At 40.0% G+C, this 27945-nt stretch overlaps 1 protein-coding gene across 1 annotated transcript; it reads right to left on the bottom strand.

Moving 5' to 3' along the window:
* Window positions 1–298: 298 nt before the first annotated feature.
* imp4 (IMP U3 small nucleolar ribonucleoprotein 4) lies at window positions 299–18370 on the bottom strand. Its single transcript, XM_049578832.1, has 9 exons — window positions 18239–18370; window positions 16313–16421; window positions 16111–16194; window positions 15880–15989; window positions 9948–10080; window positions 6378–6532; window positions 6188–6282; window positions 6020–6093; window positions 299–667 (listed from the first exon to the last, which is right to left on the bottom strand). Exons 1-9 carry the CDS (start codon window positions 18239–18241, stop codon window positions 555–557), a joined length of 876 nt encoding a protein of 291 aa, XP_049434789.1. The 5' UTR covers window positions 18242–18370; the 3' UTR covers window positions 299–554.
* Window positions 18371–27945: the final 9575 nt, after the last annotated feature.

The following is a 27945-nucleotide window of genomic DNA, read 5'->3' as shown; positions in this document are numbered from 1 at the left end:
ACCTTATTGCAAAGGTGGCATCCTATCACAGCACCTTGGTTGAAGTCACTGAGCTCTTAAAAATTACCCATTTTGTATCACAAATGTTTGCAAATGGAGACTGCATGGCTAGGTGCTTGATTTTATACACCTGTGGCAATGTGTCTGATTGAAAGACCTGAAATCAATAATTGACCGGTGTGGCCAAATACTTTATTCATATAGTGTATCTTCACAATGCATATTTGCACATCTTTAATGTTTGCACATATGAATAAGTATGAACTTTTATTCACAAGGGGCAAAACAGTGAGCCAACTTAGATATCTGAAACAAATTTTATTACAAAATAGCAAAACAAATATAATAAAGTCACCACAGTACGACTTAGGTCTTTGTTAACCAATGGCTTTGTCAAAACAGATTCCTTTTACTTGAAAAGTTCCGTCCCTCATGATGGATATGACGCAGTCTGACTGGGAAACCTTTGAACAGATTATACTTCGAGTCATATTTAGTAAGCAACTAACATTTTAAGATTTTTATTAAACACTTTAGCTATGCTTTGTTAGTTCCTATTGCACACTGAGGAACCTCCTTTTCTTGGCAGTGTGTGTATATGCATGGTGACGCCACTCGACATCCGCCGTACTCTCATTCTCCAAGGTGCCCAGTTTGATCATGTACACTAAACAAAAGAACAGAAGGAAACTTTTTACTCATTCCAACAGCAAGTGGCACAGAGCAATTCAACTCAACATTTTATAGGAAAATGCCCTCAAACTATCTGAGAACAGATCATTTCACACTGTTTACTGGTGTCAATGCTGGAAAGCTTAAGTTAATTAGACCAGAAACCTCAGGAGGGAAGTAGTATAAAGGACTTTCCTAACCTGCCCTTATTTTGACATTACACACACAAATTCCACACAGTGTATTTAGTTGAGTCTTCCCTCTCTCACCATATAAGATTTAGGTGATAGGATTTGCTTTTGGTTATAAGCAGGAGTATGAGAGTTGCGCCTTAGCTTAATCTCTATGAAATGACGTTTCTGAGCCAGGAGTCACTTTGCAGTTACCATCACCACAGCAATTCGTGATTGCAGGTGGAAGCACAAACAGACCTGCCAACCTTGAAGAAAGGTTATGAGTACCACCTTACCAGACACTCGTGTGTGGTCATGAACATATGTGGACACGGCAGCACTTTTTTTTTTTTTTTACCATAAAAGTCAATATGCACATGTGGCAAACAGAAGAAACGAGCGTACGTTTACATATTCATATCTATAGGCCTAAGCCCCACATACGTCCATAGATGCCCAATATTTGTTTTATGGTGCAGATCAAGGTCAATTTCATCAATCTGATGGTAGTATTGATCATCTGCTTAAAAAATACAGTAACATGTCCTGTTGTGACAAAAAGAAAGATTTCAAGTGGGATTCGGGGGAAAATTTTGAAAGATCACATGGCGAAATCCTATTTTCATGCAATTTCATACAGAAATAGATAATAGATCATAGACAAGTGCATTACATTAGCATTCCTCATCATGTTCTTGTGTAGTACGACACCTATTAGAACTACTCTCTTCTTATTGCCTTGTTTTTTTCTTATAGAAATTCAGCAGACTTATCAAACAAAAAGTCTTTTTATCATAAGTGTGTTATACACTGCCTGGCCAAAAAAAAGGTCACCACCAAAAAAAAAGGTCATACACTCTAATATTTCGTTGGACCGCCTTTAGCTTTGATTACGGCACGCATTCGCTGTGGCATTGTTTCGATAAGCTTCTGCAATGTCACAAGATTTATTTCCATCCAGTGTTGCATTAATTTTTCACCAAGATCTTGCATTGATGATGGTAGAGTCTGACTGCTGCGCAAAGCCTTCTCCAGCACATCCCAAAGATTCTCAATGGGGTTAAGGTCTGGACTCTGTGGTGGCCAATCCATGTGTGAAAATGATGTCTCATGCTCCCTGAACCAGTCTTTCACAATTTGAGCCCGATGAATCCTGGCATTGTCATCTTGGAATATGCCCGTGCCATCAGGGAAGAAAAAATCCATTGATGGAATAACCTGGTCATTCAGTATATTCAGGTAGTCAGCTGACCTCATTCTTTGAGCACATACTGTTGCTGAACCTAGACCTGACCAACTGCAGCAACCCCAGATCATAACACTGCCCCCACAGGCTTGTACAGTAGGCACTAGGAATGATGGGTGCATCACTTCATCTGCCTCTCTTCTTACCCTGATGCGCCCATCACTCTGGAACGGGGTAAATCTGGACTCATCAGACCACATGACCTTCTTCCATTGCTCCAGAGTCCAATCTTTATGCTCCCTAGCAAATTGAAGCCTTTTTTTCCGGTTAGCCTCACTGATTAGTGGTTTTCTTAAGGCTACACAGCTGTTCAGTCCCAATCCCTTGAGGTCCCTTCGCATTGTGAGTGTGGAAATGCTCTTACTTTCACTATTAAACATAGCCCTGAGTTCTACTGTTGTTTTTCTTCGATTTGATCTCACCAAACATTTAAGTCACGATCATTGAGGATTTTTTTCCGGCCACATTTCTTCCTCGAAGACGATGGGTCCCCACTATCCTTCCAGTTTTTAATAATGCGTTGGACAGTTCTTAACCCAATTTTAGTAGTTTCTGCAATCTCCTTAGATGTTTTCTCTGCTTGATGCATGCCAATGATTTGACCCTTCTCAAACAGACTAACATCTTTTCCACGACCACGGGATGTGTCTTTCGACATGGTTGTTTAGGAAATGAGAAGCAACTCATTGCACCAGTTGGGGTTAAATAACTTGTTGCCAGCTGAAAGATAATCGCCCATGCAGTAATTATCCAATAGGAGGCTCGTACCTATTTGCTTAGTTAAATCCAGGTGGCGACTTTTTTTTTGGCCAGGCAGTGTAGTTATTCAGGCAGGGCACATGGTTTCATAACACAGTTGAATGTAAATTTGTCTGCAATTTGCTTACCTTGGTACAATTCTCACCAGCAATGTATCGACAACAGGCGACTTTGACACTATTTACTTCAGTGTTTGCCCTACCATTTTATTAGGGGGGGCACCCCGCCCCGCCCCCCCTTGAAGGTCAAGTTAATTTTATTTAGTTTTATTTTCTATATAGTGCCAGATCACAAAGAAGTCACTTAAGGTAACCTTTCCTATAGAACAGATCTATACCTTGTCCTTTTATTAAACAAACTAAATAGCCTTATGTTATTTATCTTATTTACAGACCGCGTGTCATTTCTGTCTCTACATGGTCGCGCGTTTACTATCCTCCCCTGCTCTCTGTATCGCGCACGGCGGAGTTTGGCCCTGTTGGGCGCGCACACACATACGTGCCCGCGCACGCGCGCGTAAAAAAAGAGTGTAAAAAAATAAATAAAAAAGGACTCGGCGGTGGAGTGAGATTTCTTAAATGGGCGTGAGAAGGTGATACCGTCTACCGGACTGAACGCACGGTAACTCCGGTCTGAGCTGACGGTGAGGAGCTAATAAGAGCTAACTGCTAACAGACAGAAGCTAACTGCTATGAGACTGTAGTTAACTGTTTACAGACAGAAGCTAACTGCTAAGATAGAAGCTAGCTCTAATAGACACAAGCTAAAGTTAACTGTTTACAGACAGAAGCTTTCAAAGCTCTCAATTTTTGCATTTCTTACGTCATTTTACCTGTCAGCGTTGTTTGAATTGATAGAGTCATCACTGAGGACTACCCAGAGGTGTGGGCGAAGAGGGTTTATCTATCTTGATGGTGAGGGCGACAGTGTACTGTCTAACTGGATGGAACTGAATCAAGCGCATCTTTCTTAGTCAGCCGTGGATGGGAGGGCGGAGGGGAGGGGGGGGCGGCAATATGCAGCAATCCGATTGGCCGAAATCTTTTCGTTCCGGCTACGTGCCTATATTCACCGGGTATGAACTTGAGTGACATCTTGCATAGACAAATACACTGAAACCGGCGAAATGCGCGATCGAGTGATATGCGTACTTTTAGAGCATCAAATCGTACCAGCGTACTTTGATGTCAAAATGCGTGCCTGGTACGCAAAATGCGTACAGGTTGGCAGGTCTGCACAAAGCTGATTGAAATTACATTACATTTGTTTAACTGACATTTTAATCCAGGGTGACTTACAATAAGTGCAGAGATGAGCTGATGGGTGCAGTGTGACAAAGTCCTATTTAAGGACCATTTTTTCCAGCTTTTCACATTCCTTCAGCTGCTTCTTCATACAAAGTCAAGATAGCAATCCACTTAATTTTCAGCATCCAGCATTCACACTGCAATTTCTTAAGACATTGCCTTCTCTAGTTTTTCTTCCTTATCCCTAAGTTATGACCTCATCAGTGATATATTTTCAGTTTCAGCTCTTGTTGAAGAGACAGCTATTAATACTATTTTTTCCCAGATGAGGCTTTCATTCACAAGGCTTTCATAAAAGTTAGGCTTTTCTCACAACTATTTTAGCTGTGTTAGCATCTTCAGTGTTTTTTCACAGGTAATGCATTAAAGGAAGACTAACAGACTGGTGTCTCCTATCAAACTCAATAGAAATTTGAATTCTGCATTGTAGCTCAGTCCATAGGGACTTGGCTTAGGAACCAGAGGGTCGCCAGTTAAAGTCCTCGCCCGGATCTAAATATGGAGCGTGGACTGGTAGCTAGAGAGGTTGACGGCACCAAATCCCCCAATGGCTCAGGGTGCCAGTCCATGGGCAGCCTGATTTATTTCTGCTTAAATTTATTTATTTATTTATTTATTTTGAATATATGTTTATTATTTTTCAAAGGACAGAGAGACAGAAGGAAAAGAAGAGCATAGAAAAGAAAGATCTTAAATTTATTTTTTGACTTGAACACAACACAAAGACTAAATTAAAGTGCACTGGGATCATTTTAACATCTGGCCTAAGATGTGCACTGTGTGGGACATTTTACACTAAGCAGTGCTCTCTAGTGGAAAAAAAACACTATGCAATACCATCTGTTACCACTGTTACTATGTGGCCTTAAACATGTATTTGGCATTTCTGTGCTACACTTCTCTGCACATTGCTGTAGTAGTTAGCACTGCTGCCTCACTGCAAGAAGGTTTGAACCCACTGATTGGCGGAGTTTGCATGTTCTCATAATGTCAGCATGGGCGGCACGGTGATGTGGTGGTTAGCACTCTCGCCTCACAGCAAGAGGGTTCCTGGTTTGATCACAGGTGCGGGAGCCCTTCTGTGGGGAGTTCGCCCCTTGTCAGCGTGGGTTTTCTCCAGGTACAAATATGACTTCCATGACATAATCAAAATAACAAAAGTTGCAACTCACGAGACCAGGGATTCTAGTGCGGGTGACAACCAATCATGCGGGAAATGGTCTCAATTTAGGTGACGCGTGAAAAGAGACAGAAATGCCTTGCAGTCCCGCGCAATGCGGGATGTCTGGTCACCCTATGCGTGCCCAACCATGAATCGGGCTTTACAACGTAATACTGGTGCTGGTCATACAGTCTGAGAACCCAGAAAGACCTTCCCCAGTTCCATCTACAGTGAAAAAATACTTTTTGTTACAATGAAAAGCTGTGATATTTACATGTTGTATCTTGATAGGTTACAACCTCTGATTCCAGTCTTAAAAGTGAATTATCTTTATATCTGTTAGGTTTGGGCAGTATCTTAGTATTATGGTATTTCGAGGTATTTATAAATCCTGGTGGTATGATTTTCAGCACAGTCAATGGTACATACGCTCTTCTATTAATGTCAGACAGAGAGGCTGTACTGAGGATGTATTATATGTAGTGCACAGTACTTGTCACAGGAGGTCAGTCTCTACTGGTGGAACAGACCGTAGAGCTGACAGACATGGTGACTGTAAGTGGTGGAGGTAACATTACAGGGTGCCACACACTTACATCTTCATATACTATAGACCTCGGTGAAATGTCAGAAAGGTATGACGGTGAAATAAGGGTATGAAAAAATAGATACCGCCCCTGAGCCTACTATCCATACTTACATTTCATTTCAAACCTTGGTCCAACCTCTGTCAGCTCAATGTTCTTGTGGTCTGTTTTCTTGTAGGTATGATGCCTGTAACAACAAGACATATTACTCTAAGTACTGTTTACCTCAATAAGGCAATGTTTGTATGGCATTCACACTAAGAGAGTCCCCTCACACTGACCTGAAAGAGATGAAGTCCTCTTGGTTGGCAAATGTGATTACACGTCTGCTGTCCTCCTTTGGCACTGGAAAAAGATACTTGAGGATATTTGATACCTGCATGAGCAGAATTAATTAGTTGTACCCAAAAATGAGTGGTGAAAGCCAACATCAGTGGCATGTGTACAATGCATGGTCCAGCATTAACTCACCCTAATGCCGAGTCGCGAGGTGAAGTTGTGAAAAATGAGGTGGGGGTAGGCCTCAGACATGGTGCCTATGTCTGGAACATCGTGCCTCATTACCACGTTGTACAGTGTGAAATAAGCAGTGGGTCCAAATGGCAAGTGGCACACTACCAGGCCATCTGTAAATGTCCAGGAATTTAAAAAAAAAAAAAAATTCTGTTACTTAATGTGTATTGCCTTGACTCTACTGCATACTCTGATTACAAAATTCACATTTTATCTTGCTTTATAGTTGTATAGTTGTACAGCTGAGGCTGATGGAATTCAATTAGAATTCATCGTCTGGGGAGCATGAATATTTTATCTCATCTTTTCTGCTTGAATTTCTTCTTCTCTAATTTCTTTGTAATTTTGACAACTTGTGAGAAAATGAATTTCTGTCTCAACTTCTCCTGTTCTGCTATGGTGTGTGTGTGTGTGTGTATATATATATATATATATATATATATATATATATATATATATATATATATATATATATATATATATATACACAGTACAGGCCAAAAGTTTGGACACACCTTCTCATTCAATGTGTTTTCTTTATTTTCATGACTATTTACATTGTAGATTCTCACTGAAGGCATCAAAACTATGAATGAACACATGTGGAGTTATGTACTTAACAAAAAAAGGTGAAATAACTGAAAACATGTTTTATATTCTAGTTTCTTCAAAATAGCCACCCTTTGCTCTGATTACTGCTTTGCACACTATTGGCATTCTCTCGATGAGCTTCAAGAGGTAGTCACCTGAAATGGTTTTCCAACAGTCTTGAAGGAGTTCCCAGAGGTGTTTAGCACTTGTTGGCCCCTTTGCCTTCACTCTGCGGTCCAGCTCACCCCAAACCATCTCGATTGGGTTCAGGTCCAGTGACTGTGGAGGCCAGGTCATCTGCCGCAGCACTCCATCACTCTCCTTCTTGGTCAAATAGCCCTTACACAGCCTGGAGGTGTGTTTGGGGTCATTGTCCTGTTGAAAAATAAATGATCGTCCAACTAAACGCAAACCGGATGGGATGGCATGCCGCTGCAGGATGCTGTGGTAGCCATGCTGGTTCAGTGTGCCTTCAATTTTGAATAAATCCCCAACAGTGTCACCAACAAAACACCCCCACACCATCACACCTCCTCCTCCATGCTTCACAGTGGGAACCAGGCATGTGGAATCCATCCGTTCACCTTTTCTGCGTCTCACAAAGACACGGCGGTTGGAACCAAAGATCTCAAATTTGGACTCATCAGACCAAAGCACAGATTTCCACTGGTCTAATGTCCATTCCTTGTGTTTCTTGGCCCAAACAAATCTCTTCTGCTTGTTGCCTCTCCTTAGCAGTGGTTTCCTAGCAGCTATTTGACCATGAAGGCCTGATTCGCGCAGTCTCCTCTTAACAGTTGTTCTAGAGATGGGTCTGCTGCTAGAACTCTGTGTGGCGTTCATCTGGTCTCTGATCTGAGCTGCTGTGAACTTGCGATTTCTGAGGCTGGTGACTCGGATGAACTTATCCTCAGAAGCAGAGGTGACTCTTGGTCTTCCTTTCCTGGGTCGGTCCTCATGTGTGCCAGTTTCGTTGTAGCGCTTGATGGTTTTTGCGACTCCACTTAGGGACACATTTAAAGTTTTTGCAATTTTCCGGACTGACTGACCTTCATTTCTTAAAGTAATGATGGCCACTCGTTTTTCTTTAGTTAGCTGATTGGTTCTTGCCATAATATGAATTTTAACAGTTGTCCAATAGGGCTGTCGGCTGTGTATTAAACTGACTTCTGCACAACACAACTGATGGTCCCAACCCCATTGATAAAGCAAGAAATTCCACTAATTAACCCTGATAAGGCACACCTGTGAAGTGGAAACCATTTCAGGTGACTACCTCTTGAAGCTCATCGAGAGAATGCCAAGAGTGTGCAAAGCAGTAATCAGAGCAAAGGGTGGCTATTTTGAAGAAACTAGAATATAAAACATGTTTTCAGTTATTTCACCTGTTTTTGTTAAGTACATAACTCCACGTGTTCATTCATAGTTTTGATGCCTTCAGTGCGAATCTACAATGTAAATAGTCATGAAAATAAAGAAAACGCATTGAATGAGAAGGTGTGTCCAAACTTTTGGCCTGTACCGTATATATATATATATATATATATATATATATATATATATATATATATATATATATATATATATATATATACACACACACACACACACACACACACACACACACAGTATCTCACATAAGTGAGTACACCCCTCCCATTTTTGCAAATATTCCATTATATCTTTTCATGGGAAAACACTATAGAAATGACACTTTGATATAACTTAAAGTAGTCAGTGTACAGCTTGTATAGTAGTGTAGATTTACCTTCCTCTGAAAATTACTCAAAACACAGCCATCAACATCTAAACAGCTGGCAACATAAGTGAGTACACCCCACCGTGAACATGTCCAAATTGTGCCTAAAGTGTCAATATTTCAAGTGTAGTGTTAGTGCTGCGATCATAAACAGTCTAGAATACCGAGCAACTCACGCCAGTCAAACTCAACTGAAGGTTGTGACATGTTGACCGACATGTTGACAAGGTATTCCAACCCCTTTGTGGGGACTGCATCGCCAATTCTACACGTGAATAACAGAGAACTCCTAGCACTTAGCCGTTTATATTTTTGTTGAGTATAGGCAATTAGAAAATGTGCTGGAGATGGTGAATGAGCATTTCAAAGCAACTCGAACTCGTTATACGAGTACCCACAGTGCTTCCCTGATTAGCAAACGTTAGCCCCGCACCTCACGGGTACTTGCTGCATGTTGCTTTCACCGTCTCCAGTGCATTTTCTAATACAGTGTAAACACCAGTGCTACCTGTCAAAATGTCGGAGATACACACAGCCTTCAGTTGCGTTTAACTGGTGTAAATTGCTCGGTATTCCAGTCTGTTTATGATCGCAGCACCAACACTACACGTGAATAACAGAGAGATGAGAGACGGAGAAACAGTCTGCTCTGTTGCGCCTGTGTGTAGCCTACGACGTCACTGTTAAGGGCACGTTCAAGAACACCAACATTGTGCAACAGTTTAACACTGTTTTAAGGTTTTTCTTCTGGTCATCGGCCTTGTGAGCACAGGGATCGGCCTAAGCCGATTACCTCAAAATGGCATTAGACCAAAACGGTCACAATTTCAAGCCCTGAGAATTGTAGTTTATGTATTGATTGGATTTCTGTTTTCCACTGCTTGAAATATCTCAGTTTATTATCGTTGTGTATTTGTTTTACTTGTGAGTTGGGAATTATTTTCATGGCATCACTTTGACTTATGATTATGATTTCCTCATTTGTTCCATTCCAGATGTTTTTAGCTGGGTTCAGACAGTTTTGCTGTTCTAAGCAGGCTCCAGTCAGTCAGTCAGTCAGTCAGTTCATGTGGCTCCTGTAAGATGTCTAAACACTGCTGAAAACTATCTGCTCTTAGCCACAAGGACCAATCAAGTGTGACCAATATGAAAATAAACAAAAACAAAAGAGGGCGTACCAGGCTGTCCTCTTGTTTCATGCACGATGATGAGGTCTGTAACACTGTTGGTTTTGCAGGCTCTCACAAGTGCGCTGATCTCATGGCCTCCTCTGTTCATGCGCTGGGCTCCAGGGAACATCAGCTTTACCTCCTAGACCAATTGTAATACATGGCATGTTATTTTCTGCTGTCTTTACTTACTCCCCACCAGAGTTGTGTATAACGCGTTACTTTGTAATGCGTTAGAGTACATTGATTACTTTTTGCAGTAACGAGTAACCTAACGCATTAGTTTGCTGTTTGAGTAATCAAATACTTAAGTACATTTTCAAACAAGACATCAGTTACTTCTGTTACTTTTAGAACGCTGGTCCTTCAGCTCCAAAACAGAAATGGCTGTCGTTTGGTTCTAATAACGGAGATAACGTTAAACCTATCAGTCTGAAAGAAGTCGGGATGTGCCGAAATGAAAATTTGTGGCCGAAGCCCAATATTATTAAATGCTTGGCCGAATACTGAGTACTGAATACCGAATATCATTGTTTAGTTGTTCATTAGTTTTTGCAGATGAACCCCCTCCAGATTAGTGTTGTCACAGTATCAAAATTGGGACCCACTGTGCGATACCAATGAAAATATCATGGTTCTGAGTAGTATCACGATACCACAGCGAAAATGAGGCAGATGTGCCTTTTGTCATTTATGAAAAGATAAATCACTTTTCTATAACACATCAATGATATTTCAATGGAATAAATTACTTATTAACTTATTCATACTTCAAAAACAGCATCAATAAGTGATTAACATAGGGGGGATCAAAATTTAAAAAAATAAATAAAATAAAAATCAACCAGCCACCCTCCTCCCCTGACAGTCCCTTCATAAGTAATGAACAGTCCCTACAGTGTGGTGAGGTTTGTGGGCCATTACTGCCAGAAAGAGAGAAATGTGAAAGGCTTGTTTCTCCTCTGACAAATCAGATACCTGTGTTTAGCTGGCTCGGCTGTTCAGGTACTTCTGGGCAGTCATGACACCAACAAGAGGATATTATTGGAACCGACTTCTCCGTCGCCCGGTAAGCTGATGGCCGCCATATTTGACAGGAATACATTAACGTTACTGTCTGTGTCTGTGACCCCTGTTCAACCCACAATTGGTGGGATTTGCCTTTCGTTTCTGCTGCTGGTTGAAATATGTAGGCTGCTCGCACAGTGTGCTGAATGATTTAAGCCTATTTTGCTCGCTCAAAACTATTTTTTGTCGCAAATGCGAGTGCCGTGACGAATGGATCGCCACGCTACCGTCATTTTATTCCGCCCGTCACGGCACACCGTTTGATTGCGTTATCAAAACGCCGCTATTATTTGGCCTTGCTTTTAACTTACTCCACCGAATACCGAATGTGTGTTTTTTTTGCAATATTCGGCCGAATATATTCGGTTACAGAATATTCGGTGCATCCCTAGAAAGAGACCCTCAAGAGGATGAAGCGGTTAGAAGATGAATGAATGAATGAATAATAGGGCTGCAGCTATTGATTTTTTTAGTTATTGATTATTCTGGTGATTAATTGAGTAATCGGCATATATAGGCATATATACGTAGATGCCGCATATATGTCTATGCTCTCGTCTACTTTTCAGGCGAGGCGCAGTCATCTCGAACATGCCAATTGTCTATGGTCTATGGATCAAGACGAGCGCCTCTTCCTACGTGCTCAAAAACGTAAGTGCTGATTGGCCGAAGAGGAGTCCTGTGTATCTGCGCTCGATTGCTCTTCCTTCATCCTTAAACTATCCGGATGTCTGTCACAGTAAATTGAAATTGAATTTTGAGAACTGAATTTGAATTGTGAGAACTGAATGTGAAGATATATAGAAATAAATTCAATTTCAAATTATACTATTCAGATTTAGTTTTTCAATGCAAAGATTCAAATTAAACAATACAATTTCAAATTATGTGATTCAAATTCAGTTTTTCAATGCAATTATTCAAGTTTAGAAATTTAAATTCAAATATAAATTAGGGCCGTAACGGTACATGTAGTTGTGTCGAACCGTTCGGTACGCGACTTTCGGTTCGGCACGACTCTGTACCGAATTATTGGTCGCAGGATATTATTTTATTTTATTTTGTTTTATTTTAAGTCCGTTTTTGCGAGCCGAATCATTTAAAATATCTAGTTCCCCAATGGACATAATTGAGTGACGCACCGAGTCCCGTAAATCTCCGCTTTCACTTTGTGCATGGTGTGGGTTAAAATGAAAAAGAAAGTGACAAACACATAAGCCGTGAGCCTGCTCCGCCTCAAGCCAGTCGCGGCGCACCATATGCCCGCCACGAGCCGTTCAGCACCGCGGACAGTCGGACTAATGGGCTGTCGAACCAATGACATGGACCCCATGGGAAGTGAGCTTGACGAACCTGAAGACCCACCCGCAAACCTTAAGTCCTCCATTTGGGAACACTTTGGTTTCAGGGTAAAATACGAAGATGGAAATAAACAATTGGACAAGACACAAGCAGTGTGCCGACACTGCAGAACAGCGGTCGGGTATGTACTTGGAAACACATCTAACATGCTAACGCATCTAAAGCGACACCACCCGAGTTTGAACGTTAACCGGCACGACTAGATTGATTGATTGACTGATTATTTTTATTTTATTTTTATTTTATTTGTCATGCACAAAGTGCCGAACCCTCATGGGTTTATAAGACACCAAAAAAATACAGTTGCAGTGCACATTATTATTATTATTATTAATTTTTTTTTCATTTCATACATAATTACAGCCCCTTTTATGGCTCAGACTGTAAACAGAATATTCTGCCTTCTCTCCCACGCTTTACAAGTAAAATCTGCAACAAAAAAGATTCCCTTTCTAAACACAACTCAAGTTTCTCATACTCGTCCAGCCAAAAGAAATCAGCATAAATAGAGGACATTTTAATAAAAAGTACACCCCTCAAGTCCTCATAAACAAGACAGTAAAACAGAAAATGGACTTCACTCTCAATTTCACCGAGCTCACACACCTGACAAAGTCTGTCGTCCTCTGGAATGGCATTAAACCTGCCGGTCTCTAAAGCCAAGGGTAATGTTCCTGAACGTAACTGTGCACATAATGATCTTTGTCTTTTGTTTAAATTATACTTCACATACATTTCAACATCATAACAGTTTTTTATGAGACAGTAAGTTCGTAATTTTGGTTTATACCATATATCGACAGACCATTTTTCCTTATACTTGAGAAACATATTATTCTTTAACTCCCGAATATTACAAAGTAACCTGTTATGAAAGATAAATGAAAAATCATTCAAATTAAATAAGGATTTGCTAGAAAAAGCAATCTGGTGCAAACTACGATATCGTCGTCGTTTAAAAAGAAAGAGCGTTTCCCTGACCATCGCGCTAAAGAAATAACCAACGCCATTGGAGTTGAGTAAAATTGTTTAAGCTGCACTTTAGATATAAGCATGTTTTGTTTACTGCACTTTAACAAAGTGGGAAAGCTAAGTAAGTTCCTAGTAAAACTGAATCTGAGCAGGCTTTAAAGCTGACCAGCTGCACTATACTTTTTATTTTAATTGAGTAAAACTGTTAAAGCAGAAATTTATATTTTTCATTCAAAAAATGTGTTATAAAAACAGCAGGATTTTATTTTTCACTTTTATATTTCTTTTTTTTTCATTCAAACAATGTGAAAAAGCAGAATTATATATATATATATATTTGTTTCATTCAAAAATTGTGTAAAAAGAGTTAACTGCCGTGGTGGTATGTTTTAATAAGGTGACCAATAAGTAAAAGATATTTAATAGTTGTCTATTTTTTTTATTACTGTACTGAAAAAAACAAACAAACTGTGACTTGTGTACCGAGGTACGTACCGAACCGAGATTTTTGTGTACCGTTACACCCCTAATATAAATGATTCAAATTCAGTTTCTGGTGGCACATATTTCAGCCCATACACAATGGACTTCAAAAAGGCTGATTCACAAAGGAGAACTTATCTGTATGATACCTCCTCCTTTCACCACCAAAACCTAAACAAGCTGGCATCTGGCAGCTTGGAGATCACCTGGAGCTGAATGTAAGTATTGTTGTGTGACACCCAACAGTGCATGCCCACAAGCTATCCTGGTGTGTGCAGCATGTATGGTCTGGTGACCACTCAGCGTGCAGCAGTGACCAACATAGACGCTGAAGAAGAGCATGAGCACGACCAAGAACAGGCTGAGTTGGTGGCGAAAAAACGCAATGTCTATTAAATGGCGATACTTTGGATTCAGGTACGGCGACGTTTAACAGAAAGACATGCTGTGTAAAAGTTTAAAGGTTAAAGTCACCACGTCCCACGGCAATACGGCCAATCTATATCAACACTTGAGACAGTGCAGAGAAAGGTAGGAAGAATACATGCGAGAGAAAGCCAAGCCGTGTAACGTTAAAGACAAAGAGACAAATGAAAGCTGCCAGAGCCTCATAAAAGAACAACAAAGCACAGTTACGCAAACATTTGTGAGTGTCATGGGGAAATCATGAACTCCATAACAAACTATATAATAACAAATTTAAAACTGAGCAAAATTTTGCTCGGGTTCGGCCCACCTGACATGCTGCTGTCGTGCAATGGCCTGTTCACGTGCTGGAATTTGTCATTTACGTGACAATGCCTGAACGCAACACAGGCTTGCTCCGCTGTGTGTACAGTGCTGTGCTGCACTTCTGTGCGAGCAGCATGTTTGACTGTGCTCAGTCTGTTGATGGTCATTTACACACTGTCCATAACAAAAACTATGTCAGGTCAGTTCAGTGTCCCCTGATATAATGTAGGGGAAACACTGAATCAAGCAAGAAGACTCATGATACCATTTATGTATTATATTGTAATCGCAATCACAAATCGCGATATTGTCCACTCAAATCACCATCGCACATTTTTATCAAATCGTGCAGCACTAGTATATGGGGCTTCTCAAAGCCAAGGACGGATCTTTTATCAGCTGAATTTCAAGGAGGCAACATCATCAAATCCCGCTGAACGGCTGTTCCAATGTCGAGGATCCTTCAAATTCTGCGAAGGGCAGAGTCTTTCCTTCTGAGAATTTTCAAGGATGTATGTGTGTATCCTCAGCAGACATAAAGTGCCCACAATTCTTTGCCAGAACTGAAGGCAGGGACTCTTCAACGATTGTGTTCACCAAATGCTACGAAGAAGTCTTGCCTAACCTCTGTAGGACTCCACTCAGAAGCACTAATAGTATGGTAGCTAGAACAATGATCTCTTAAGTTTACCACGATAGTACTGTGTGAATATGAATAATAAGGAAGTACGTACTCACCCACCTTTTCGGTGGTTATACTAAGACCACAGCTGCTGGGTAAGTGGTTTGTTTACATGACGGGACGGCGATCCATATTTAACAGATCCAGTTTGGACAGAGAGCTTCCGATGTAAAGCGATGGGGTGTGACAGCCTGACTTTCGCTTACTGTTAGGTACAGTCTAACAGTGTGTGTTGGTTAATACTCTGGAATCACCACTTGCAGCTATATTTGTTATTAAGGTTCAAAGGCCTTTGAGGCCTATCAATAAAATTATTATAAACATTCTAAAAATTAGTATTAAATGAAGTAAGGCTGAGGTAAGGGCTATAATTTACCAATAATTATGGAACTATGTTTGCTTGTCGACAGGTTTCATATTTCAGCATGTTCAGATGGCCTACTGTGCTATGTGGGTTATAAATTGGATGTCTACTACCTGATCTCAGTCTTAATTTTTCTTCATATTGATTGAAAAAAAAGATAGATGGTTCTTTTTAGGAAACTTCAAAGAAAACTGATCTTTAAGTTATTTGTAAATTACAGACTCATACAACAAAGCCTCAAAGTCCATCTGCTGTCACTGTGGAGAAAGTGGCCTGACCTTGGAAAACATTTTGAGTCTGGAGCTGGGGTCTCTGGATGTGGTGACCATGACTTTAGGATCTTCAACTCCAGTCCATTTATACTCATCATCCATGTGTGAGCTGGCACCTGCACAGAAAACACCCAATACATCAATGGAAATGAATATATGGATGGTTAAACTAAATGGAATGAACAAATTGGTGCAATCAGGTGGATGGTGTTGATAATCATGAAAAATAACACTTACCTTCTGCACCCTCATCATCATACTCCAGTAGTTTCTGTAGCTGCAAAGCTTCTTTGCGTACCTCAGTTGGAAGAAGACGATTTTCTGCAGAGGAAAAAGAGCATGTGTTATACATGGATTTGTGGTAGGTTAATTTCCACTACTGATCACTTGTTTTAGAAAATGCAGAAGGACAAATTGAACCTAATGATCATGATCATACCATCAAGTGCACCCTTCAGCTTTTGTTTCTTCTCTTCAATTGTACGGACCCTATCCTCTTGGGCCTTTCTGTACAGGTACTCTCGTCTAAGTCTCACCTCTCGACGAAGCTGTAACAACATTAAACCAAATTATTTCACGCAAAGAGTTGCAGGCTCCACACTTAAGTCATTTTGATATGAAAATAAAAGCTTGGTTCAGAAACATAATAGGATCATTAAAAACAATGTAACGTATAATATTTTGACATCTGTGTTCATTGTGGTTAAATGTTATTTACACAACAGTTAGTTCAGGCCAAGCAATCTGATTAGACAAGAGGCATTCAAGAGCCCCTTTTACACTGCCAGATTTTCCGCGAATGTTGGGCCTTTTTGCCGGCAAGCTGCGAGCGTTTAGACACACAGAGCCAGATTGGCGAGTTGATCCGAGGTGCCCAATTTCCCACCTCGTAGGGTAGTCATATTGGCAGAAACCTTTTAGTTTAAAAAGACCGAGGCGGCCTTCCGCAATGGGAGGGGCTGTTGAAGGCTGATAGCAGGAATTAGCGAGGAGCTAATAGCAAGAGGGAAATGGAAACCTGACAGACACTGTAAAGATGAGCAACTGGGGAGACAAAGAATTGCGCCCCCTCCTTGCCCTTGCAAACGAAGAGGCCATTAACTGTCAGGTGACAGGAACGGTGAAGAACGGGCCGACTTACGAGAGAATCGCCAAAGGTCTGACGAGCAGCGACTTCCCTCCCATGTCACTGTTTACGTCACACGCTAAGCTACACGTTTTGCTACTTGCTCACGCCCCCCATTGCCCCGAAAAAGGCGCATTCTGTATAAGTATGTAGGCGGCATTTCTGGAATTTCTCAATTGTGGGATCAATAAAGGTGTATCTTATCTTATCTTATTTTTGCCGCACTCCCCGATTTTGTTTTTATACTGCAATTGCTGAAAAAAGACTGATTGGGCTTTCCTGCAAATTTGTACAATTCCTATCTAAAAAGGGCTACTAAGTGTTGCTAAACAGCTGATGCTTTATTTAAAATAAACATTTCTGTGTCATTACAATGACATGATTTGAAGTATCCTGGCCTGATTGTTGATCAAAATTTGAACTTTAAGGAGCATATAAGGAAAATAGTAAAAACCATAAAGTATAACTTGGAAAGTTTCGCTCCCTGGATGCAGCCAAGATATTTATGCATGCTATGATCCTCTCACATGTCTTACTGCATTACATGCTTAGGACAGGCTGGGGAAACAGCCTTGAGACCCCTTGAGTTGATATACAAACAAACCTTTGGACAAAAAGCCATTGCATTTTCATTACTGTAGGATACTGAAGAAATAAAATTTACTGAGCTTTGAAGAGTAAAGATTATGTTCAAATGTCTGGTTTATAACACTTAAAATGGTTTGGCTCTTCCTCTATTCTATAACTCTACGTACACTTCCTCAGTAACTTCTATTAGATCCTCGAGATAATCCTCTGTACAAGACTGGAACATACCATTTCATCGCACTGCATTTGGGCAGGCAGTTTTTCCTGTAAAGGCTACAAATCAGTTTAAAACTCTCCTGTTTTCAGGACACAGCTGGTTGTATGCTGGAGGATTCTTCACGGTCTAACCTGAAATAAATCTGTATCTCCCTGCCACAAAGGTGACCATTTCTATACAGGATATAATTACAATTAAATTAAGTATGGTATCGTATCACACTACAGAATAAATCATCTATTATAACAACTACAACAGCCCACACTGTGTTTCCTTTCGGAGAGACATCAGGCGCACGTTGTCAGTGACGCTATATTAACAGTTAACGTTAGCTAAGTTGATAATGAAGAAGGTAAATCGCCTGCATGCATTTCACACCAAGCTACTGATAGATTCCATGCTCAAACATATTTTCAAATAATTTTTAGACTTACCATGGTGTTGTCTTAGCCGGTGGTTAGCTAGCAGGAAACACACATGGAGCTATGGCTAGGAGGACCTTCTTTTTCTTCTTCTTCCGTTTAATGGCGGATCGCAAGCAACGTTCAGGTGCATACCGCCACCTACTGTAAAAGAGTGTGTAGCGTCATATCCCCACCTCTAGATTCTACCCATCAACTGGGTCTCTTTCAGAAAGCTGAATAATGCTTTCCTTACAACTTGGATCTTTTCTCTTTCCCCTTCAGTACCTAGAATTCCAGCCACACTCCAGTCCTGCTGCGCTGCTCTGACTTTCCACTGTAGCATCTCTCTCTCTGAAGTATACTTTGGACAGTGTATTAAAATATGTTCCACATTTTCCTTAACACCACATCTCTCACACTTGTCAGTATTCTTTTTCCCAATTAAATTCATTGTGTCATTCAGACCAGTATGACCAACTCGAAGCCTCATCATGATGATTTCTTCTCTTCTGTTCCTTTCTTTAAAGATTTTTGTTATAACTAATTTTTGTATGTTGTGATATTTTCTTCCTTTCTGATCATCTTCCCATCTTTTCTGCCAAATTTCCTTGCCTATCGCCCTTATCATTTTTTTACCCTCTCCTTTTCCATAAGGTATTGTGATTGTTATGTTCTTTTCCAGAGCCCTTTTTGCTAGGTTATCAGCTACCTCATTTCCCTTCACCCCTGTATGAGCTGGCACCCAGCAGAACTGTACCTCAATTCCACCCCTGTGAAGTCTGATCAAACTGTGCTGTATTTCAATGAACAAATCTTCCCTGATTATGGTTTTTGACTGTAGGCTTTCCAAAATAGCAACTGAATCTGTACATATCACCACCCTATCTGGTCTGACCTCCTCCACCCACTGTAGACTGATAATTGCAGCCACCATTTCTGCTGTGAATACTGACAAGTGGTCTGACAGGCGTTTTGAAATGTTCACTCCAAATAATGGTATGTACACCCCTGCTCCCACACACTCCTTTGTGTTCTTAGATCCATCTGTAAATATTTTGAGGTAGCTGTAATACCTAGTTCTTAGGTATTCACTAGTTCTTTCACCCACTTCACTCAGTCGCCATTCTTTCTTCATATTACAAACATTCATGTCCACCTTTGCTTCAGGGTAGATCCATGGAGGGACCATACTGACTGGACTGGGCTATGTGAATTCTAAATTATCTAACCCATACTTTTTGGCCCATTCATTTCCTGTCCACCCAAACCCTTTCCTCTGAAACCTGGAATATTCCCAGCAGCTTTGTAGAACTTGTGCAGCTGGATTCTTTGCCCCACTTCCTTTAAGCTTGATCCAATAAGCTAATGATACCCTTTCTCTCTGTAACTCCAGAGGCATCTCTCCTGCTTCTATTAACAGAGCATTAATGGGGGTAGTCTTCATGGCTCCCGTGCATACATGTAATGCTCTGTACTGTAATCTGTCCAATCTATGTAATGATGTTTGAGCTGCTGCACCATACACCATGCATCCATAGTCAAGTATCGACCTCATGAGTGCCCTATACATGTCAAGAAGAGCCTGTTTGTCTGCCCCCCAGTCACATCCAGCCACAGCTTTCAGCAAATTAATGACTTTTTTACATTTAGTTTCCATGAACTCAAATTGTTTTTTCCATGCATATTTACTGTCAAGCCATCGGCCCAGATACTTAAATTCAGTCACCCTCTCTAGTGGCTGACCATACATTGTTATATTCTCCACTTCAATCTTTCTCTTACTTGTTATCATCATATAGCAGGACTTATTTACTGACATCTTAAAGCCCCATTGGTATGACCATCTCTCTACTTCCTCAACTGCTCACTTTATTTTTTCCATCACATGAGAAACATTTCTCCCCCTCATCCAGACGGCCCCATCATCTGCATACAAAGCTGATCTAATACCTCCTTCTACATTTGCAAAAATAACATTTATCATTATGTTGAACAACACTGGGCTAATAGCACTCCCTTGTGGGGTACCGTTTTCCACTTTAAACTCTTTTGAAAGTTCTGCCCCAACTTTCACTCTTATTCTCCTGTCTGAGAGAAAGCTCATTATCCAATTATACATTCTTCCATTAATGCCCATTTGATTTAACTTAATAAGTAAATCTTCCCTCCACATTGAATCATATGCTTTTTCTATGTCGAAAAATACAATTACCATTGTTTCTTTCATCATTAATGCTTTTTCAATATCATTACTTACTCTAACTAGTGCTTCTGTAGTGGATTGACTCTTTCTAAACCCACACTGAATATCCTTTATTAATTCTCTCTGTTCCAATACATACGAAAGTCTGTGTACAAGAATCTTTTCCATCCATTTACACAGGTGGGGCGTGAGTGCTATTGGTCTATAGTTACTAGGGTTAGTGTGATCTTTCCCTGGCTTGTGAAATGGCAATATAATTGCCCTTTTCCAGCTACTTGGAACATCTCCATCTCTTCAGATTTGATTAAAGAATTTCAACACTTTATTTAATGACACTTCAGGGAGCTGCCGGAACATGGCATAACAGAGCTGATCTTCCCCTGGGGCTGTGTAACCAGTACCTTTAAGCACTATGTTAAGTTCTTGCATTGTTAATTCCATGTCTAGTGTTGTTGTAAAGCTCTTTCTTCTTCCTTACCTCTCCAAGTTCTCTGAGTATCCTCTCCTTTTGCTGCCTATGCTTATCACCCAGGTGTTCACCGCTATGCACAGCAGCAAATGTCTCACCTAACACATCTGCCTTTTCTTTGTTTGCTATATCTAACCTCTGACCAACGCTGGGATTTTACCAGAACTTTTTTTCTCCACTCATTTTCTTACACATTGCCCAAACATTTTGGAGTTTTATTTCTCTTCCTATGGATGAACAATAGTTTCTCCATGTTTCCTTTTTTGCTTCCTTTATTATCCTTCGGGCTACAGCCCTTTTCCTTTGTAATCTACAAGGTTCTCTATTGACATGTTCTTTCTTAACATTCTAAGAGCCTTGTTTCTTTCTTTTATTGCTCTGCTGCATTTGTCATTCCACCAGGGGACTACTCTTACCTCATCTTTTGTTGTTCTTTTTGGGATACAAAGATTTGCAGCATTTAAGATATGCTCTGTAACTTCACTAGCACATTCCTCAATATTTCCTTCAAGTGTTATGTGTGCAGTCTCCTTACAACACAACCTAAAACGTTCCCAGTTAGCTTTACTAATGCACCATCTGGCAACTGTATACCCTTCTTGCTTGCACACATTATCATTTCTTGTGGTAATAATTGGAAAATGATCACTTCCTAGTGTAGAGTCATCTTTAACACACCATTCACAAATATTCACCATTTTATCTGACACCAGAGTAAGATCTAGTACTGATACTGCTCCTCTGTTTATTTATTCTGGTTCCTTTTCCATCATTAATACAAACCAGATTTCTCTCATCTATCATGTCACTAACTCGGCTTCTTCTCCGGAGCCTTTGTGCTCCACTGTCTCTCAGATTAACTCATATCGCAGCGGTGCCTGGACAGCGTGACGTGTGTGGTTGTGCTGCTGCCGTGGTCCTGCCAGATGCCTCCTGCTGCTGCTGCCATCATTAGTCATTAGTCATACTTCTACTGTTATTATACACATATGACTATTGTCACACTTGTATACTGCCAGATATTAATACATACTTTCAACATATTGTACCGCAGTAGCCAGAACTATAATATTATTACTTTCAATAATGTTGTTGTAAGCTACTGTCATTACCTGCATCTCTCTCTTTTTCTCTGTCTCATTGTGTCATGTGGATTACTGTTAATTTGTTATGCTGATCTGTTCTGTACGACATCTATTGCACGTCTGTCCGTCCCGGAAGAGGGATCCCTCCTCAGTTGCTCTTCCTGAGGTTTCTACCGTTTTTTTTCCCCCGTTAAAGGGTTTTTTTGGGGGAGTTTTTCCTTATCCGCTGTGAGGGTCATAAGGACAGAGGGATGTCGTATGCTGTAAAGCCCTGTGAGGCAAATTGTGGTTTGAGATATTGGGCTTTATAAAAAAAACTGAATCGAATCATTTCCTCAACTACACTCCTGTTATTGTCTGTAAGATTACTGCCCCATAAGCTGTTATGAGCATTGAAATCCCCACACCAAATTTCTTATATACTATACCTGCTATTTCTTTAAACATGTCACATGTTAAGGAATGGAATGTTAATGGATTATAGAAGTTTATTATCTTGAAATTTCTTTCCTTCCGTGAGCTGCAGAGCTCTACTAAAACACAGTCTCTCTTTAGGTGAGGTGATCTCTCTGTAGACCAACCCATCTTTGATAAATGTGGCACAACCTCCTCCACTATGCTTATCATCTCTGTCATGTCTAACTACGCTGAATGCAGGGATCCTAAAAATCTATCTGTGGTCTCAACCAAGTTTCCTGAACACAAACAACATCTGGAACTACTTCCAGATCATAAATATATTTTTTAAGCTCCTGACCATTAGCTAACAAACTTCTGGCATTCCATTGAAGAATGTGTATAACCATAAATAGTGCATCAAGCCACATCTTTGGTGTTTTCTGCAGCTTCTGCTACTGTCAACAGTGTATGTATTTGATCAGCTTTAATTTCTTTCATGTCGAGGAATTTTCCTGCTGCCTCTACAACTGTCTTAATTTTATCACTTTTCTTCATGTTTACTGCTACATTGATGGCATGGCAGATAAAAGCCACAAAGTTCTTTTTTCACTACCATGGTACTGTCATCCACTTTACATTTATGTGAGCATGTCCTTTGCTCTGGTACAGAGGGCCCTTGTATTTGGGTCTGATTTCCTTGAGTGCTTGCTCTCTCCACTGTATCCCTCTGTCCCTTTCTACTGACATCCATACTGTGAGCTCCCTCTATTATTCTCTTTAAAGCTTCTACATATGAGACATTCTCCGTTATTTTGACTCTGAGCTTCCCTTGCTTCTCTCTGAACTATGTGTGGCAACGTGGGGGTGGTGCTTTTATTATAAAGGGGCTGTAACGGAATGACACCAATTGCAAGCCAGACAATGCCACCTAGGGACTTTCACCCAAGGAGTTTTACCCAGTTCTAAGCAATAAGGCAAACACAGGTTCAAGCACTACAAGACAGAGATGTGGCTCAAAAGCAAATCAAAATTTATTTATTTATTAAGAATTATATAAGCAAAAATAATACTATTAAACTGGAAGTGTCTGTAGAGGGAAAAGAAAGAATTAGTAATGGGCAATGAAGGCAAGTCAAAGTTACAGAAGGATGTATGAAAATTTTACAATTTATTCTCTAACAATAACTCTTTTTGTTTAATTAATAAAAACACTTCCAGAGTAGATGATTAAAACTATCAAAACGGGGAGGGGGGAGTGAGTGGAAGCTAGCAAGGGGGAGGCAAACTACCAAAAGAAGTGTCCCAGGAGTGCACTTACCCACCACTCATGAACTCACAGCAAACACACGGCAAACAGGTGCAGACTATCGTGTCCCAGTGCCCTTATCACTACAACAGAAAGGTGCTGGGAACCACCCAGGGTGCCTAGCCTCCACCAGTAGCCAACAACCACTGCACTGTAAGAAAAAAAAAAAAGAAGAAAATGTTACCCAAGAAACGGCTAAAACTGTATTAAACCAGTTGGTTCAGGCTAAAGGGGCAAATTTTAATAACAATTTCAATAAAATGTCATAATTCAAAAGTAATGGCTAACTCAAAGTAAACTAAAGATGAGCAACCTGGAACAAAACAGAACCTAACAAAACCAAAGCTAACAAAACAGACAAAACACTCATCGAAAACAAAACAGCAGCTGATTGTGTCTGAGCAGGTACTACAATTACCCTGATGTCCTCCAATCAGTTTGGAACAATTCACCACCACAAAAGAAGCAAATACAATGTTAACACATTTTGTGGTTTGTGGAAGTTAAACATTGTTTGAAAAGTTAACAAACCTCAAATCAATTTCAATGGACACCAAGATGACCAGGCCATCCGTGCAAAACAGGCAGTAAACTATTTAACACAAACACAATGTAGCTTCTGTTAAAATAAAGGTCACTACTCAAAGTAAAACAGGCTAGAACGACCTCCAGGCCACATTACCCACCTCAGAGACATGACCATTTGGCAGCCACCAGGCACAGACAAGGAGAAAGGCAGCCTTCATGCCACAGGTGTCTTAAATAGGCTCTGCCAATTTAGGGGAGGAGTTGACCTACTTTTTGGAGAGGCTGCAGTCTGCAACCTCTGACTGAGATTCTCTCTGCTACATATGCATCCTCCGTATGCAGCACTATGATCTCCTCCACAGTTACAGCATTTCACTTGAGCGTCTTTTCCACATTTTCCACATGCTGCCCTCCACATCGTGCACACCATAGTTTCCCTTTGCATTCTTTAGCAATATGTCCCATTCTTTGACATACAAAGCACCTGATTGGTTTAGGTATATACTCTCTCACATTGTAATTCATGTACCCAATCTGCACTGATTTTGGGATGCTGTTCTCAAACTGTAGAATCACTGACATTGAGTCTTTCAGAATACCATCCCTTTTGCTCTTAATCCTGGTCGCATCAACTTTCCCTCCTTTGACTTCTTTTTTAATGTCATCCATAGACACACTAAGTGGTATCCCTGAGATTACTCCCTTCAACCTGGCAAGTGCTCCAGGTACATAGGCCTTTATCTTTTCCCCTACAAGCGATGTCATTTTAATGATCTTATCCTGCTGTTGTTTGCTCACTGCATGAATTAGCACTCTCTTTTTATTCAGCAGCTTTGCTAACTTGATCTTACCAATTTCCTGTTCAATTGCTCTTGTTAGTTTGATCGGGTGGAAATGACCCCCCTCCCGATCAAATTCAATCATTACTTTCATCTCATCTGTCTGTTTTTGCTCCTCATGCGCTGTTTTTATTGGAGAGGTCCGCGTCTTCTTGTTATGACTTTTCGAGTTTTCACTTTCTTCTGACCAACTCCTCGCTCTTTCTTGCCTATCTCTAAGCGCTCTTTTCATTCTAGTAGATCTAGAGATCATCCACTCCATTTCATTCTCACTGTTTCCCCCTGAGGACGAGGACATGGCGCTACAGTCAAAGTACAGTTTATGCGAAATCGCCAAACAATTTTCAATCCTACCGCCAACCGAGTTCCACTTCCTCCTCCTCCTCCTCCTCCTCCTTTTCTTCTTCCTTTTTAACGGCAGTAGCAAACTATGATAGTGCATTACTGCCACCCTTCGGTCTGTGTGATTACTGTATAGGCTTACTACTTTTTGCATAATAAAAGGGAAAAACAAAACAAAACAAAACAAAACAAAAAAACCCCCCTCATACCCGTTTATCTAGTCCTGTACTTCTAAGATACTCAAATACTCTACTCATTATTCTATCTGTCAAGGGCTTATCTAACATTTCTTTTATGCTAAATTCCATCCCTATTTCCTCAATATTTCTTTTTAATTTCTCTTTCCCTCTCATACTTTTTACATTTCATAAAAATATGTTTAACACTTTCTTCCTCTTTACAAACACTGCACTCTCCATTTCTGTGTTTCCCTATCACAAATAATGTTTTACTTAGTCCTGTGTGTTCTAATCTTAACCTTGATAAAATAACCTCCTCCCTTCTGTATCTGCCTCCCTGTTTCAGTCCCCCTACAGAGGGGTTTATAAAAAACAGATCTCTTCCTTTCCTTTCATTATTCCAACATTTCTGCCATATATTCTTGATTTCTTGCTTTATTAAAGTCTTAGTTTCTGCTTTACTCATCTTAGTTGTTGCTGTAATTTTATCATATTTAAGAGCTTTCTTTGCATACCTGTCTGCAAGTTCATTTCCTTGCACTCCTACATGCGCTGGTACCCAAACTAATTTTACATGCAACCCCAATCTTTGAATTTTAAAAAGTAACACAAATATGTCATATATACAACCTGAAATGCCTGATTGCATATTTTCCAATGCTGACAATGAGGCTGTGCATATTATGGCTCTTAATGGTTTTATTTCCTCAACCCATTGCAATGCTAGAATTATTGCAACACTTTCAGCTGTAAACACTGACACATCATGACTTATCCTTACAGCTTTCTTTAATTCTAATTCAGGTATCACATGAGCTGCACCTACCTGACCTGTTTCTGGACCTTTTGATCCATCTGTAAAAATGTTAATATACCCATAATAGTTACCTAGATGCATTGTAGTCATCTCTCCACAATTTTTACTCTTCTTAATTTTTGTTGTCAATGATACATCTCCCTCCGCTCCTGGTAACAGCCATGGAGGGATATGTGGAAACGCTGCAGCTGAACAAAAGTCTTTGCCTGTTATCCCTAACTTCCTTGCTTCTTCCTCTAATGTCCATCCTATACATTTTTGCTTACTGTTACTATGCTCCCATGATGGTTCCAGAGCCCTCCTTGTTGGATGATCTTTATGTCCTTTTAAATTTACCCAATATACCAAACTTATTTGAAGTCTTCTTAAATCTATTGGCAACTCTCCCATTTCAACTTGCAATACAGGGATTGGGGTAGTCTTACAAGCCCCGCAACATATCCTTAAAGCTGCACTTTGTATTATTTCTATTTTATCCAAATGTATTTTAGATGCAGATCCATATGCTATACATCCATAGTCCAATGTGGATCTTATTAATCCTATGTATAGCATTGTCATTGTTTTCTTATCAGCTCCCCACTCTCTACTTCCTACACTTCTAATTACATTTAATACTTTTTCTACACGTATCAATTATCTTACCTGTATGCACCTGCTATGTAAGTTTGGTATCAAACCACATTCCTAAAAACCTTATCACACTCACCCTTTCTAAAGTTTTCCCATATATTTTGAACTCAAATTCCTGTTGTATTTTCTTTTTGGTACAGAATATAGTTTTGGTTTTCTCCACTGAAAATCTGAATCCCCATTTCATAGACCATGACTCTACATTATCAATTTCTCTTTGTAAACTCTTCACAATATATTTTACATTTTTCCCCCGTTTCCATATTGCTCCATCATCAGCAAAAAGAGATCTTCCTACATCACTTGCAACTGAACTATATATATCATTTATCATGATAGAAAATAAAATTGGACTAATCACACTTCCTTGAGGTACTCCATTCTCTACTGGCAAGCACTCTGAAAAACTTTTATTTATTCTTACCTGTATTTTCCTGTTATTTAGAAAATCTTTGATCCAATTAAACATGTTTCCCTCTATTCCTAACTTTTTAATTTTTATCAATACTCCCTCTTTCCATAACATATCATAAGCTTTTTCTACGTCAAAGAAGACTGCAGCAACTATTTCTTTATTAGTTTGTGCCTTTCTAATATCTGACTCTAGATTTATTATTGGGTCCATCATACTCATTCTTTCCATTATTTTCCCTAAATGCGAAGTTAAGGCAATAGGTCGATAGTTTGCTGCTTTGCCTGACTCTTTCCCTGGTTTCTTGATTGGAACTATCACTGCTAATTTCCAACCATGTGGAAGCTTTCCCTCAGTCCATATCTTGTTGAATAATTCCAATATAACCATTAATGTATCATGGTTTAAATGTTTCAGCATTGCATAACTTATTTGATCTTTTCCTGGAGAGGTCGTTTTTGCTTTTATAATTGCTCTTTTCATTTCATCAAGTGTAAACAAAGAGTTTAACGTATGTTCTTGAGC

This window comes from Epinephelus fuscoguttatus, linkage group LG6 (assembly GCF_011397635.1).
Source record: "Epinephelus fuscoguttatus linkage group LG6, E.fuscoguttatus.final_Chr_v1".
NCBI lineage: Eukaryota > Metazoa > Chordata > Actinopteri > Perciformes > Serranidae > Epinephelus > Epinephelus fuscoguttatus.
This window is presented reverse-complemented; position numbering and strand designations above follow the sequence as displayed.